This window comes from Acomys minous, assembly GCF_964271855.1.
Source record: "Acomys minous genome assembly, chromosome: 3".
NCBI classification, from domain to species: Eukaryota; Metazoa; Chordata; class Mammalia; order Rodentia; family Muridae; genus Acomys; species Acomys minous.
This window is the reverse complement of record NC_140485.1, coordinates 28,086,108-28,102,988: the sequence shown is the minus strand read 5'-3', so window position 1 is coordinate 28,102,988 and position 16,881 is coordinate 28,086,108. Positions and strand designations below refer to the sequence as shown.

General features: G+C 41.6%; 1 protein-coding gene across 10 annotated transcripts in view; it reads right to left on the bottom strand.

Moving 5' to 3' along the window:
* Nucleotides 1-16,881, bottom strand: part of TTBK2 (tau tubulin kinase 2) — a 123,925-nt gene that overhangs the window by 10,160 nt on the left and 96,884 nt on the right. For all 10 annotated transcript variants that reach the window (XR_014778116.1, XM_084776290.1, XM_084776297.1 and 7 more), the window contains 5 exons: nt 16,059-16,216; nt 11,631-11,847; nt 7,336-7,547; nt 5,262-5,850; nt 2,440-3,680 (listed from right to left, as the gene is read on the bottom strand). Coding sequence is in view for 9 of the 10 variants with exons in the window: in XM_084776290.1 (XP_084632416.1) it covers nt 2,440-3,680; nt 5,262-5,850; nt 7,336-7,547; nt 11,631-11,847; nt 16,059-16,216 (2,417 nt within the window). In the remaining variant the exon portion in view is untranslated. The remainder of the gene's footprint in view (nt 1-2,439; nt 3,681-5,261; nt 5,851-7,335; nt 7,548-11,630; nt 11,848-16,058; nt 16,217-16,881) is intronic.

Here is a 16,881-nt window from a genome sequence, read left to right as displayed (position 1 = left end):
CTCACCCTGACTTTACTTTTTCTCTTTTCCCTTTAGGGAGCTAAATATTAAGGACTAGGACAGGCTGGAGGGATTACTCAGTGGTTAAAGGTGCTTTGCTTCCAAGTTTGATGACCTACATGGTGGAAGAAAAGAACCAACACCCTCAAGTTGATCTCTGACTACCATGCAAGTGCAATGGTGTGTGCATACACAAAATTTTTAAAGAGCACTTTTGGGCAGTAAGAAGCAGCAGAAAATGAACAGTAAGACAGGAAAACTGATGCTGAGCCTGAATCACAGAAGATTGAAGAAGACTAGCAAGGGACTAGCAGGTGGACTGATGTAGGCACCATAGGAGCTGCAAAAGGGCGACAAAGTGGAGACTGCTAAAGAACTGTTGGGCACTCCCCAAATTCAATGAGGGACAAGCTGGATGACCATCTAGCAGAATGACCCCAAAGTGACCCAATCACATACCATCAAACCAAGACAAGACACAAAAATTGTCAAGAGTCTTGAGAACAACCAGAAAGAAGCTGTCTGTCATACGGAATCCTTGAAGATTTTCCTCATCAGAAGTTCTGGAGGTCAAAAGGCAACGGACCAAGGACTGAGATTTTAAGGCTCTAAAATTCCCATGTTGAGAAAGTATCCTTCAAAGATGAGGGAGAAATAAAGACACTATGAGGTAAAAGCTGAGCTAGGGGCTTGGCAGGGTAGCTGGGATGTAGAGTATGCACTTAGCACGCACGCAGTTCTGGGCCCACCACCACTACACGACCTCCAGACCTGCCATCTGGCAATGCTAGATGACACCGCAGGGTGAAATGAGAAGACTGTAACTTGAAGCCATATAGGGAAATGAAGATGGGAATAAAGAAAATATATAAATACATAAAGTCATAAAAGTGATGATTATTCTCACAGCTATTTATATTTTTTTCTGAATGATTTAGCAGACTAATACATTTATAAGACATTCAGTTATTAATGTTGAGTGTGATTGGTGCATATCTATAACTCCAGGGGGAGGATCAGAAGTTCAAGGCCAGTTTGAGCTTCGTAAGTCCCTTGTCTCAAAAGCAAAACTAAATTATAAGCTTCTGTTTGGGGACCTAAGATGAAGATGTAATCTTATGATTTAAACAAGTACAAGGAATGGAGATGGGGACTTAAAGGGGCATAGTGGCATGTCCCTGGTATTACACTGCTAAAACCCAAATTAGAATGCTCCAACTTCAGGACGGTCTGTGTACTCCATGTGGCCCACAATGAGAACAGGCGTAACTACACAACAGGAAAATAAAGGAACTCAAGGCTTCATCATACACACAGAAAACATCAGCTAGACAGAAAAGAAGACAGGGACACGATAAACAACAAACTGCACTAAGTCAGGGCCAGCAAGATAGTTCAGCAGGTAAGGTGCTTTTCAATCTGATGGCCTAAGTTGGATCTCTGAGACTCATGAGGTGGAAGAAGAGAACAGATTCCCACAAGCTGTCTTCCGATCTCTGCACCTGCAAAGGCATGCCTGAATGCACACACCGATGTAAATAAATACAAGTTGTACGGCCTCTATAACACAAACACCAAAACGGTACAAGGCCTCTTCTTCTGAACCACCTTTAAAAGGAAGGAAATTCTGGCAGACACTAAAATGAATGACTCTACAGATTTTCTGCTAAATAAAACAGACCAACTACAACAGAACAAATACTGTAGGACTTTACTTACATGAAGTGCTTATAATGATCAAAACTATAAAGAAAACCAATGAGTGTTGCTGGGCACTGGAAATGGAAGTTTACAGTTTAATGGGTATAGTTTCAGTTTTATATGATGAAGGGAATCCTAAAAGTAGATAGTGATGATTACATGGCAAAATTAACACAGTAAATTTTATATTAGATGTTTTTGGCCCATTTTGTTTTTTTGTTGGGGGGTGGTTTTGAGGCAGGGTTTCTCTGTGTAGCCTTGGCTGTCCTGGACTCACTTTGTAGACCAGGCTGGCCTCCAACTCACAGAGATCCACCTGCCTCTGCCTCTGGAGTGCTAGGATTAAAGACATGCCCCACCACACCCGGCTCTTACGTTTTATTTTGCCACAGTGGAAACAATGCATTAACCTCAATCAATCTGTGCTGTGCCCTAAGGCCTGTGGATACTACTGCTGTAATACAGGAAAGCGAACTTGAAAACACTGTTACAGCCAGGCGGTGGTGGAGCACGCCTTTAATCCCAGCACTCAAGAGGTAGAGGCAGGCGGATTGCTGTGAATTCGGGGCCAGCCTGGTCTGCAAAGCAAGTCTAGGACAGCCAAGGCTACACAGAGAAACCCTGTCTCGAAAACAAACAAACAAACAAACAAAACACTGTTACACCCTACAAACACACAGGAGAGAGACAGAGGGAGGGAGGGAAGGAGGGAGGGAGGGAGGGGGAATCAAGAATTACCTGGCTTCTACTCCAGGCCTGATGGGTGGCTTTCCTGGTGGTGGCCGAGGTAAGAACTGAGGTGGGGCTGAGCTGTTAACTTGATCCGTGCTGACCCAGGATACTGGCCTTGGAATCTTGCTCTTTCTAGACTGGGAGATGATGGGTGAAAGAAAGCTATCTTCAGCTGATCTGCTAAGGTGAGAATCTACTGCCAGTCTGGAAAAGGGAGCAAAGACTTCCTCCTCCGGAAAGGGAACAGGAGCAGTGGCTAGTTTCTCCTCTATCAGCTTATCAGAGGCACTTGAGAGGTCCCCCAGGAAAGACTTTAACTGCCTTTTTTCTACCAGAAGTTTGACTAGTTCTGGCTGATAGGCTTTCTTCTGTAGAAGCTTTTCTTTTGCAGAGACTGCAGAGGATGATTCAAATGTTGAGTCTATATCTTGTGCTAAAACAGGGATGCGGCTGTGCCTGGTCACAAAGGATGACCTCCGTGTGGGAGGGCCATGCTCGTTCTCTGAGACACAATGATACAGCTCTCCATTTCTAGGGGCAACTTTCTCTATCTTACCCTCTTGGTGCAAAAAAGTCGAGAGGTCTCCCTGATGCCCTGGCAAGTCTTCACTCTTAATGTCATCATCCTTAAATAGCTTATTTTTTTGCATTGCTACCACCTGCCCTATCTGCCCTTCAGCATGTGGGCCAATGACTTGTGGAGATATTTCTGAAGTTCCAACTGCCAAAAGCTTCATTATCTCATGGTTTTGGTCCTGATTTGGCACCACACTAAAATTCTGTGTCTTTGACACATCAAGAGGTTCTGTGGTGGTTGAGCGATCCCTTTCTGCAAGGAGAGAAATTTCAACACAATGCTGCCCTTTACTTTTTTCATCTTCATTATCTGATCCCAGAAGAATGCTTTTCTCTTCTGTTTCTCCAGGGAGATTTTCAAATTCTTTCACAACTAATCTATTATGGTCAGGAGGGTCTTTTGGTCCCAAGTCTTGAGATGTGTCACCGTCTCTCATATTGGGTAACACGTCATGACCAATGTGATCTATCTGAAGTCCCAAACCCACTCTGCTTCCTCCACTAGGAAGCTCCCCCTCTGTTACAACCAAGCCCGAGAAGTTTTCCCTTGGAGAATAAAGTTCCACAGTGGGCTCCAAGGGCTGAAGATCTTTCTTCTCTGGTTGTGGGCCATAATGAAAGCTTCCTGAAGTTGACTGTGTTGATGCCACAGAAGGTCTAGGAATTGTAATCTGGAGAAGCAGAAAGAAAGATGTAAAAAAAAAAAAAAAAAAAAAAAAAAAGAAAGAAAGAAAAAAAGTCTAGTCATGTAGGGTATCATCAGATGCATGGCTTGAGATGTAACACATCAGATTTCAACTTACAAGAGTAGCAAAAATGTGCACCAGGCTCCCTACACTAAACAAGCAACCGTGATGAAGGACAGCCAAGCTCCCCTCAAAGGAGGTGCACAGAACAAACAATTCCCCTGGAGGTTCCTCTGCTTGTTCCTTAACATGCTCTATGTTCCAGAAGACTGATTTCAAAAGACTGCCATGGTCCAGACTCCCTTACAAATGAGTGGCCTTTGATAAGTTAAATTCTATTATCCTTACACTAAAGTCAGTCATTTCTTTTTCAAAAAAGGACTTTTTTGAAGAAATCAAATAAACTTAGATCACTTAATGAAGATGACTAAGTATTAGGAAAACAAGCAAAGAATTCTAAATTCAAATGCAAATGAAACTAGAGTGCCATGGGAGATCTGGCTTAGATTCATTCTCCATCCAAGTATATCAAAATTCTGATATGAATCCAGGGTCAGCTAAGGTGTTTGAGATAGATTTCACTTTGTGTCAGGAACATAATTATGTTTGCAGACATATAAATCTTGCCCTAAAACTAGTCTAGGCAGAAATCACCCAGTGACATATGAAGAAACTCCCAAATAGGACAGGCAAAGTGCTACATATCTGTAACCCCAGAACTTGGATGATTGAGGCTCTAGGTCAACCTAAGGTATGCTGTTTAAAAAGGGGCTGGAGAGATGGCTCAGCAGCTAAGAGCACTAACTGCTCTTCGAGAGGTTTTGTTTTGTTTTTTTGTTTTTGTTTTTGTTTTTGTTGTTTTGAGACAAGGTCTCACTATGTAGCCCTGGTCATCCTGGAGCTCACTATGTTTAAAGGTGTGTGTAACCACACTCAGCTCAGGTTTTTCTCTCTTTTTTTTTTTAAATTGCATTTATTTATTACTATGTATACAGTGCTCTGCCTGCATGTATACCTGCAGGCCAGAAGAGGGCATCAGATCACATTATAGATGGTTGTGAACCACCATGTGGTTGCTGGGAATTGAACTCAGGACCTCTGGGAGAGCAGTCAGTGCTCTTAACCTCTAAGCCATCTCTCCAGCTCTTTTTTTTTCCTTTAAAAAAATTTTTTTTTAGACAGTTCTCTGTGTAGCCCTGGCTATCCTGTCCTGGAACTTATTCTGTAGACCAGGCGGGACTCAAACTCACAGAAATCTACCTGCCTTTGTCTCCTTAAAAGAGACCACCTGTATTCAGGGGGAAGAGGTCCCCCTCAGACACAGACTTAGGGGAGGGGAGGGGAGTAGGGAGGAAGTGGGAGGAAGGGAGGAATGGGAGGATACATGGGATGGGCTAACAACTGAGATGTAATATGTATAAATTAATAAAAATGTATTTAAAAAAATAAAAATAAAATAAATAAATAAATAAATAAAAAAAAAAAAAAAAAAAGAGACCACCTGGCTCAGGCTTTTCTTAACACCTTGAACGTGTAACACAAAACAATGAAAAAAGCCGTTCTTACCGCAGTCAGGGGTCCTTCTGCTTGTGCCTCCATTGGACTTGTGGGAGTCACTGTGATGAACTGACTGGCAGCTCCAGCCTGGAGGTCTAGCCTGTCTGTGTACAGTTCTGAGGCAGCAGCAGCAGGGAACTCAGCAGAAAGTGCTAAGACCACACCTGAGCTCTCCCTCTTTAAGTGGTGCTTGTCAGCCCAGGGGCCTACTTGGACCTTTTCATCTTGAGGTGACCCTTCAAGGACCTGAAGCACTTCAGGCTCCTCATCTGAAGGGCTTCCAGTTGTTTTATGGCCTATTGCCTCATTTGTCCTAAAATCCTGAAGGTCTTGTTCCTTGTCCACAATCACCCATTCTTTAGAATCAACCTCCTGTTTGCAAGAGCTTAAGTTAACAGCTATAAACCCATTGCTGCCGCCACCATCTGCCTGCTCTGGGGTGTTGGCAGAGGCAGGCTTGGAGGCATCAGGAAGGTATTCTTCATCGTAGTGCCAGACGTGCTCAGTGCGGGACACAGCAGGAACACAAGGCTTATGAGGCAGAGCAGGGACAACAGATTCCTTTCCCACGCTGGAATCTTTCTGCATCTTCTCCATGCTTAAGAAAATGAAAATAAGTCACTCAGTTGTCCTCATTTATTATATAAATTCTGAATGTGGAGCTACCATTCTTACAGAAGTGTGACTGAGTGCATATGGAAACGCAAGGGGAATTTCACAGGGCTGACGACGTTCTCTACATTTGCCATCCCTGCTCTTCCCCCAACACTGTCCATTTTTAAAGTCTGTTTTGTTAAGTTAACTCCTTGCCAAACTAAGTTTTTATTCCTATTGCTCTTAAGTCTACTCCTCATCTAAACTGTAATTCAAAATGGTTAAAACATAGTTCAAGTCTAGTCAACCCTTTTGATCCTATGTGGATATGTAATAATGAACAACCTTGAGTGAACCTCCTGACTCTACCTTCCTAGAACTGAGATGACAGCCATGCACTACCACACACATTTCTACGTGGCTCTGGCGTGAACTATACCCCCAGCCCAAATCTAAATCTCTTTCTCTACCCATCCTCCAGTCTCTCTGTTTGGTTTTTCTTTTCTGCGCTCTCTCCCCCTCCCTCCCCTCTCTCCCTTCCTCCTTCCCTCTCTCTCTTGGTTTTTCAAAGACAGGGTTTCTCTGTGTAGCCCTGGACTCACTTTGTAGATCAGGCTGACCTTGAGCTCACAGATATGTGTTTGCCTCTGTCTCCTAAGTGCTGGGATTAAAGGTGTGTGCTACTACTGTCCAGCTCTTAATTCTTCTGAAGCCTTTTATAATTGGTAAAGACCTCAAATCTTACATTTTCATTTTCATTTTGTTATCAAAATTTATTATAGGGAGGATGCACCTAATGGATTAAAATCAACAGTCACATATCTGTAAAGTTTAGCTTTCCTTCTTACTTGGGAAATGTAAGTGCTATAGGGCACGGGGACAAACTTACTAGGATGTGTTTTTTCACTGCATCCTTTCTCTGTATGTTCCCCTCATTTCTGCCTAATGTTGCCTTTATTTTGCCCTTTGTACCCCTACACAGTTGCCTCAAAGAGCTCATCTTCTAACAAGTCACTGTATTTGTGTTCATTTTATTACTATATCTGGCTTTCGGAAGTTAGCAACTCTCAAAGAAAAAGACTTTGCTATAATTTGTAATATCTGACAGTCATATTAAAAATGAGGATCTAGCCAGGTGGTGGTAGCGCATGCCTTTGATCCCAGCACTTGGGTGTCAGAGACAGGTGGATCTCTGGGAGTTCAAGGCCAGCCTGGTCTACAAAGAGAGTCTAGGACAGCCAGGGCTATTACACAGAGAAACCCTGTCTCAACCCCCCCCAATCTCCCCCAAATATCCCCAAAACCAAAAAACAACCAAACAAGCAAAAAGAATGAGGATATATAGCTAAGATATGAACAAATGTAAACTTAATGGAGTCAGTGTTATAAAAACAAAAATTTCTTACTTGAAAAAATTTACACAATGGATATAAAAACCAACATGGAAGCTTTAAAAAGAGAGAGAAAAAGGAAAAAAAAAATTCCATACCAAGTCTGAAGGAACTTGTCAGTGTCTGGCTTTGGCTCTAGTGTCAGACGCTTCTCCAATTCAAAGCTGTGAATGGAACGTAACTTCCTTACTAACGGGACATCCCTGTCTGGCTGAGTGATCTCAGATCGCACACGGATTGGTGAACCAAGGCTTGGAGCATTGAGAATGCCATTTATTTGACCATGGCTATTTTCTTCTTCAGTAGCAGCCTAGAAAAAAAACCAAAAAACTAGAATTATGAAAAATATTTCAAATATTCATGGGAGAAATCACTGAAGCCTTTGAAATAGTAACATGAGTACATGTGTTTTCAGCAAATTAAATTTTAAATTTTAACTTTAAAAGCTCTATTTTTGTATTTGCTTATTTACTTACTATATACATACACATGTGCAATTACAACATGTGAATATGGAGGTCAGAGGACAACTTGTGGGAATTGATTCTCCTTACATATTAGCTGCCAGACTAGGTGGTAAGCACTTTCACCTCCTGACGACCTCACCAGCGGAGAAAACTAAGATATTTTGACTTTGGGGCTTGGAAAATGGCTCAGCAGTTAAGAACATCTACTGCTCTTGTAGAGGACTAGAGTTTGAGTCCCAGCACCCACATCAGGTGACTCACAGCCACCTGTAACTCCAACTCCAGGGGATCTGAAGCCTCTGGCCGCCATGGGCACCTGCACACACATATACATAACTAAAAGCAAATAAAATATTTAGACACTAATAGTTTCATTTCATTAAATTTCTGTTTATCAACCCCTTAGACTCAGTTTATACTCAGTTTTAGTATTATTTTCCTTATTTAAAAAACTATTTTGGTACAGAAACAGTCTAAAAATGCTTAAAGAACTTCCCTTCTTACATTGTATCTATTTAGATGCTTGCAGAACCCTATTCTACTATATTAAAACTAAATCCTGGGAAGGGTGTTATACTGGGGACATACAGACCTGACAGGAGCTAGCAGAGACCCCAGCATTCTCACACCCCTCTTATTCCCTCCCTCAAAAACAAAGAAAAAACAAAACCAAGGCCTTGGGCTAGAACAAGAAGCTGCCCAGGGCAGAGCAGAAGGCTGGGCATGAAGTAATACAAAGGGCTGAATTACTCCAGACTCCACAGAGTCTATCTCAAATCAACCAGCAAACGCAAACACATCTCTGTTTGGAAATGGCTCAGCAGTTCCTAGCACCCATTGCTTATGCAGGACTTGGGCTCAGCTCCCAGCACCCACAGATTGGCTTCCATCTGTCTGTAACTCCAGTATCAGGGGCTCTGACATGCTCTTCTGGCCTCTGTGGGCACCCGGCATACAGACATACATGCAGGCAAAACACCTACACACATAATATAAAAACAAAATTTGGAAGAAAAAAAAAACCCCAAGACAATTAAAATCCAGTTTGTTCTGGTGCCATAAGGACAGCCACAGTTGATATTAGAAAAGTCAGATACTAAGGACTTGAGGTATAGCTCCATAGTATTGAGACACTGAATTTAGTCTCCAGCAACACACACACACACACACACACACACACACACACACACACACACACAAAAATATTGGATCCCTGATTACTCTGAATGTAGACAATGCTTATTCAACAGTCAGACCACACTGCTGCATTAATGCTTTCACAATAGACAGAAGTATGTGTGTCTAGAACGTGTTATAGTCTGAACTTCTATATTCTCATGCTGCAGTTCATATACTCAACTTCTAATGCCAAACAAAGAAAATGGAGTATGTGGGAGATGACTAGGTCAATGAAGCAGAGTCCTCATAAAACTGGTGTCCTTATAGAGGACTCTAAAGAGACCCCCAAATTTTCCTTGATCTTGGACTTTTCAGAAGCCAGAAGTATAAAGTTCTGTTGTTTGCAAGGTACCCATTTCATGATATTTTTACTATAGAAGCCCAAACATACTAAGAATATATTGTTAAGGATTTTTTTAAAGATAACATTTCACTTAAAAAAGATTACTTTTATTTCTAATTACATGCGCGCGTGCGCACGTGTGTGTGTGTGTGTGTGTGTGTGTGTGTGTTAGTTTATGCACACTGAGAGTAGATACTCTCAAGAGTCGAAAGGCATCAGACCTCCTGGGGCTTGGGATAAAGGCTGTGAGTCAACAAACATGGATGGATGTGTTGTGAGCTGAACTCAAGTCCTTTTCAACAGCAGTACAGGCTCTTAACTGCTGAGCCACCTCTTCAGCCCCTCAAGTTAAGATAATATTTTGCTTAGCATATAAAGAACTGAGTTTGTGATATTTTCATACATATATATCGTTATACTTTGTTCTAATTTTTATCCCCTTGCCACCCTCCCCTCTCAAAAATTTAATTATATAATTTAATAAATGTATGTAGATAGGACAAATTCCTCATAATTAATCACAGATGATCTTGAGAAGATATAGTCCCATTCATGAAAGTATGACTAGCCAACTTTCTACCAACCACATTTGTAAGGCTGAACCCTAAGCTTCAACTTCCTTCCATATAAGCCATTTTTGTTGTTGTTGTTGTTATTGTTGAGAAAAGGTCTCATTGTGTAACTGTGGCTGGCCTGAAATTTACTATATAGACAAGACTGGCCTCAAACTCACAGAGATCTGCCTGCCTCCTTACCTCCCAACAGCTAGAGTTAAAGACATGTGCCACAGCATCTGGCCCAACTAAACTTAAAAACACTTCAACAAGACATAACAACAGCTACTACTGTAATGAGTGGCCTTTTCAACAACATCTTCATATTTCACAAAAGGAAAAGAATGAACAATGAGAGCAAAGAAAAGTTTGGGGATAAATCTGCCTGTGATAGCTAAAAATCACCCATTTCTCTTTCCATCCTCACACGTGTACCTGTTTAAAATTGTAATGAAGAAAGTCATATCTGCTATTTATCATCCACTGTATCAGTTCATTATAAAGTGTGATCTGTGGTCTTCTCACTTCCTGGCTGTGGACGCTTCACCGCATTAGACAGTTCCCAAGGCCGTGCGCAGAGCTCCACTAAGCAGTCAAGGGAACAGAGCTCTGCCGCATAATTTGGAAAGATGATCAACTTCTTTCTTTTGTTTGCTTTTCACAGTTTCCCTCCCTCCTCCTTTCTTCTGTATTTTTATGGTGGGTAGTCGAGATGGAACCCAGTGCTTTATACATGCCAGGCAAGTGCTCTACCACTAAGTCACACTTCCACTCCTTATTTATTTTAAATACCTGTATCTTTTCCATAAAAACACACTGAAAATTAATGTTTGGTACCTAAACCTGAGCACTTTGTACCACATTAGCTAAAATATAATAATTTCAAATATTTAAAGTAACTATCACTGGGGCTGGAAAGATGGCTCAGTGGAGAGGCAGCAGAGAAGATCACTTGCAATGGACCTGGGCTTAGTTCCTGGCACTCACATGGTGGCTCATAACCATCCAAAACTCCAGTCCAGGGGACCTGATGCCTTCCTCTGACCTTCAGAGACACTAGACACACACTGGTGCAAATCCATCCATACACACAGATACATACATACATACATACAGGCAAAATAGTTATATACATAAAAATATCTAAAAAATTAAAAAATAAAAACAATTAGTGATACTTTGTTCTACTTTATACTCAAAATTGAGAATTATAAACTGGTGGGATTATTTAGTGGATAAAGTTTCTTTCTATCTTTTTAATTAATACAATTATATCAGCCGGGTACGGTGGCACACGCTTGTAATCCCAGCACTCAGGGAGGCAGAGGCAGGTGGATTGTTGTGAGTTTGAGGCCAGCCTGGTCTACAAAACGAGTCCAGGACAGTCAAGGCTACACAGAGAAACTCTGCCTCAAACAAACAAACAAACAAAACACACACACACACACACACACACACACACACACACACACACACACACACACAATTTGCCTCCCTTTCCTCCCTTCAACTCTCCCCACGAACCCTTGCCCCCTCAACTCTCAAATTCATAGCATCTATTTCTTCAACTGTTACTACATATATATGTATATATCTTCCTATATCACATGCTTGGCCCATGTGATATTATATGTACATGATGTATGTGTATATATGTATAGGTGTATGATTTCAGCGCTGAGCACTTGCTATTGGATAAACAGTTTGGGAGGTATTCCCTGGTTCGACTATGGAGGGCTGAGACTGGGATAACCAGGGTTTGAACTCCAGGACTAACATGGTAGAAAGGACAATGTACTTGTGTGCGTACATACATACACACACATACACACAACTGTGTAGTTACATACTTTACAAATTCCAAGCTTGATCTTGTTCTTGTTGATATCCATCTCTTCCCAGACATCTTTTTCCTGAGGGTGAGGGTGCCCCGGAGACCCAGGCAGTCTATCTGGTGATGCACCCACAGGGAGACCATTCTCCCCGTCACTAAGCTGTTCATCTGGAAACACTTCGTCTGTATTTTCTCGAAGTAAGTCTCCTGGGATGGGGGTGGCATTTGCAATTCTGAAAAGTGAAGGGAAGGAACCAGAAAACTTCAAAAGATCAGAATCAAATGTTACCATTAGATCATACTACATTTTGCCTCTAAATTTAAGTGACAAGTCTATACATAATTAAGAGTAAAGCAAAACTCTTCTAACACCAATTTTATGTCAATTCTACTAAATTGTGTGAAATTAGAATTTTCAATGTGGCCAGACATGGTGGTGCACACTTTTACTACCAGCACTCAGAGGCAGAGGCAGGCACATCTCTGTGAGTTCAAGACCAGCCTAGTCTACAGAGTGAGCTCCAGGATAGCCAGGGTTACATGGAGAAACTCTGTCTCAAAAAACTAAATAACCAATTGAAAAAAACAAAACAAAAATCCTACAAAACCACAGAAATGAAAATCAAAACCAACTGACAAAAGATCAATAAGACAAAGAAATCACCCAAGTGAAACAAAGCACTGTGCACTGCTTTTTCACTACAGAGTTCACTAAGCTCCTACTATATGTAAGGCCCCATGCAGTAAAAAAGAAGAGGAAAAAAAAACCCTCTGGTTTTCTGTCTGTGCAAAGTAGAAATTCTAAAATTACAGATTTCATACAGTTCTACATGAGAAAAATACAAAATATGAATGGGTATTTGTCTATCTATTTCTTTTTTCCTTTATATTGAGAGAGGGTCTTACTTTGATCCCACATTGGGATTGATTACGAGATCTTCCCAATTCCTGGGATTACAGGAGCATGTCATCATGCTTGGTATCCAGATTTCTTTTGAATGAATTCCAGGTCCTATTTACATAGCTGTCATTACTTAGCCTTTTAGTTTTTAGTCATCACTTCCTAACTCAAAAGGCCTCTGATAACTCTATTCTCCATAAACACTAGTGTTTAAAAAATTAATTCTGGCTGAACATAATATTTAGCAAACAAAGAAACTTCTAACAAGTAACCTGAAATGTCTGAACATAGGAAAACAGTCTTCAGTGGACTATGTTGACATATGTCATTACTGTGAGCAGCATAACCTTGCCAGGCATGGTGGGGTACACTTTTAGTCCCTGTGCTTGGGAAGCAGAGGCAGGTGGATCTTTGTGAGTTCAAGGCCAATCTGCTCTAAAATATAGCAAGTTCTAAGCCAGCCAGAGCTATATAATGAGACCCTGTCTCCCAACAAAACAAACAAAAACACCCCAAAAACTTGAAAACAAACAAACAAAGGAGGGAACCCTCTCAGACAACCACACTAAAGGAGACCTGTTACCATGGCATGACTGTTCTGAGAACGCTTCATTTCCTTCTGAGAGCACCAGTAATGTCATGCCTTTGCTACCTCCTCTGCCTTAGCTGGTCAATTTTTAGTGATCGCTTTGTCAATATTGTAGGTAAATACTCTAGAAAATTAATTCTTCACTGATCATGGTTCTCACAAGAAAACCTCACAGTCTAGTAAAGCAGCCCCTGCAGTTCAGACACAAGAACAGAGTGAAGAAGTGGCCTAGCCTGAAGGCGTCCAAAGAGACAAATGACTAAAGATCAGAGATGAACTGAGTACTGACTTTCGATGTAATTTACTGATACAAGGAAGGAAAGTACCTGGAAGGCTAGTCTACTGCCCAGACCTTCTTCACACTTTGACCCCTCGATGTTCCAAATCTTTTCCCCTATGCCCATTCCTCTCCTTCTTTACAACTTCTCCATTTCCTAGTTCCTTTCTCTGTTCCTCAGGAACCAAGGACAGCTGTCACAGCTTCCCTCAGTGTTATACAGTACCACAAACAAGGGGCTCATCCCCATCCTCTCGTCCACATGACTCAGTGTTATACAGCACCACAAACAAGGGGCTCATCCCCATCCTCTCCTCCACACGACTCAGGTTTCTCCTTTGTATTTACTCCTAATTTTTTATTATTTTCATATTATGTTTTCCCTTGTCCTAAACTCTCTTATTTAGAGCTTGACAAAAGGAGAGAAACAACTCCTCACCAAGGAAAGAATGGCATGTTGAAAAATAAGAACACTAAAAGGAAGGGTGGAAATTAGCTCAGTTGGTACAGAATTTGGCCAGCATATGCCATGGCCCTGGATTCATCCCTAACACCTATAAAAAGAAAGGAAGGATGAAAAGGAAAAAAAGAAGGAAAAGAAAGTAGGGGCTGCAGAGATGGCTTATGCCCATCTGTACCTCCAGTCCCAGGGGATATGACAGCCTCTTCTAGACTTCACAGGCACCAGGCGGGAACATGGCACACATATACACATGTAGGCAAACACTCATAAGATAGTAATAAATCTTAAAATCTATCCAAAATAAAACAAAAAGCAGTATGGCGGCACAAACTTGTAATACAAGAACTCAAGAGGCTGAGGCAGGAGGATCAGCACAAGAACAAAGCCAGGCTAGTCTACACAGTGAATTCAAAACCAGTCTGGAATGCATAGCAAAATCTTACCTTAAAAAAAATAAACAACAGGAGGTGGTGGCGCACACTTTTAATCCAAGCACTCGGGAGGCAGAGGCAGGTGAATTGCTGTGAGTTCGAGGCCAGCCTGGTCTAGAAAGTGAGTCCAGGATAGCAAGGCTACACAGAGAGACCCTGTCTGGAAAAACTAAACAACAACAATAACAACAACAACAGAACCCCAAAAACTCAAAGGAAAAGGATCTAATATAAGTAAAAGATAAAAACATTAAAAAATGGAAATAGGGGCTGGAGAGATAGCTCAGCAGTTAAGAGCAGTTGCTATCCTTGCAACTGTTGGGTTTGGCTCCTAGAACCCACATGGTGGCTTATAAATGTTTATAATTCCAGTTGCAGGGAATCTGACACTCCCCTCTGACTTCTCTGGATGCCCAGAGCAGGTGTGTGTGTGTGCACGCACACACACACACACACACACACACACACACACACACACACACACACATGCGCGCGCACAGGGAGGGAGAGAAAAAAAGAGAGAGAGGGAGAGAGGGAAGAATGGAGAGAAGGAGGGAGGGAGGAAGGGAGGGAGGGAGGGAGGGAGGGAGGGCAAGTGCTGGGCATAATGGGGCACACCATAATTCTGGATTCAGGAGAATGAGAGTAGGAGGATTGCAAATTCAAGGTCAGATTGGTTATATAGCAAGACTCGTGCCTCAAACAAACAAATAACCCCAGCAAATAAATATGAAAAAAAAAAAGAATATAGACAGAAACACACCATAACAATTCCTAATACTCTATATAAGTTAAACAACTTTCATAGTAAGAATATGCTTACATGTTTTGTTCCTATGGAGTTTAAGCACTGTCCAGTTAGAGAAAATAATGACTATGCTGTGGAATGGCGGTGCAGGCCTTTAGTCCTAGCACTAGAGAGGCAGAGGCAAGTAGAGCTCTGAGTTCAAGGCCAGCCTGTTTCACAAAGTGAGGTGCAGGGCTACACAGAGAAACATGTCCTGAAAACCCCAGAACAAATAAACAAATAGAAAAAAGAAAGGAACCAACAAAGGATGAAGAAAGAAAGAATAATTATAACTCATTTTTTCTAGGTTCCCATATATACTCTTTTGTTTGTTTTGGCTTTTTTCTTCTCTCTCCCCTCTCTCCTCTCTCTCTCCTCTCTCCGCCCGCCCCCTCTTGGTTTTTCAAGACAGGGTTTCTCTGTGTAATAGTACTGGCTGTTCTGGACTCACTTTTGTAGACCAGGCTGGCCTTGAACTCACAGAGTTCCTCCTGCCTCTGTCTCCCAAGTGCTGGGATTACAGGTGTGCACTACCACTACCTAGCCTCCTATACATATTCTTAAGAAATAAGGGCTAGAGAGATGGCTCAGAGGTTAAGGGCACTGACTGCTCTTCCAGAGGTCCTTAGTTCAGTTCCCAGCAACCACATATAATGTGATTTGGTGCCCTCTTCTGGTGTGCAGGTGTACATCAAGGCAGAGCACTATATACATAATAAATAAAATTTAAAAATGCTCCCTCTATTTTGAAGAAAACTTACTGTACCTCTGAATCAAAAAGTCACGTTAGCTCTAAGCTCCCATTTCACAGAAGGAACCATTATTATTTTCTGAATTAAGTAATTCCAAAAGCCTAAGTAAGAAAAAGATTAACTCAAGGAAATGTTCAAGGCTTTCCCATGTCTTAGCACTTAACAATTTGAGGGACTCAGGCTGGACTAAAAGAAATTCTTACAGTCAGAAAAGGCACCACTCACTAAACTGTGTAGGACATACCCAATTGCAGCAGGGGTCAAGCGGGTGTGCAACTGAGGGGTGGCAGAGGTGGTGGTGGTAGTTAGGGAGCCATCGGTTCCACTCTTCTCCCAGTCAAAAGGGTCACTTTCAATTACTCCAAAGGTCTTGATGCTATTGTCAAACACGGATGTAAGAAGCTAAACCACAAAGGGGAAAAAACAAAACAAAACACTAGAGTGAGCCAACAGTATAGGTACGTTCTTCTATAGCAGAAAGCACACTAATCCTTAAAAAAAGAAGAAAGTAAATTGGGACTATATGGATGATGATAAGAAATCAATGTTAATTAACTAATATTGATCTTGGTACTAGTGTGTAGTTGTATGAAATACTTTATTGACTCAAGATAAATAATGCAGCCTTTTATTTATAATCTACTCTCAGACAGTTTGGTGTAAGAAAGTATGTAACACACACACACACACACACACACACACACACACACACACACACACACCCCTATGTATATTCAGGTGAACCACTTATCGGGCTATTTATTTGTAAAGAGGACATTTTTATATGGTTTAACATAAATAAGTAACCAAGACAGGAGCATAAAGAAATTCCTTGTTCTTTGTGTGTATCTTTTAAAACCATGTCTTTGATGAGCCGGGTGGTAGAGCACATCTTTAATCCTACCACTTGGGAGGCAGAGGCAGGCGGATCTCTGTGAGTTCACGGCCAGCCTGGTCTACAAAGCAAGTTCCAGGACAGGCAGAGAAACCTTGTCTCAACAAAGAACAAAACCAAAAACAAACAAAACAAAAACCTAAACAAGGGGCTGGAGAGATAGATGGCTCAG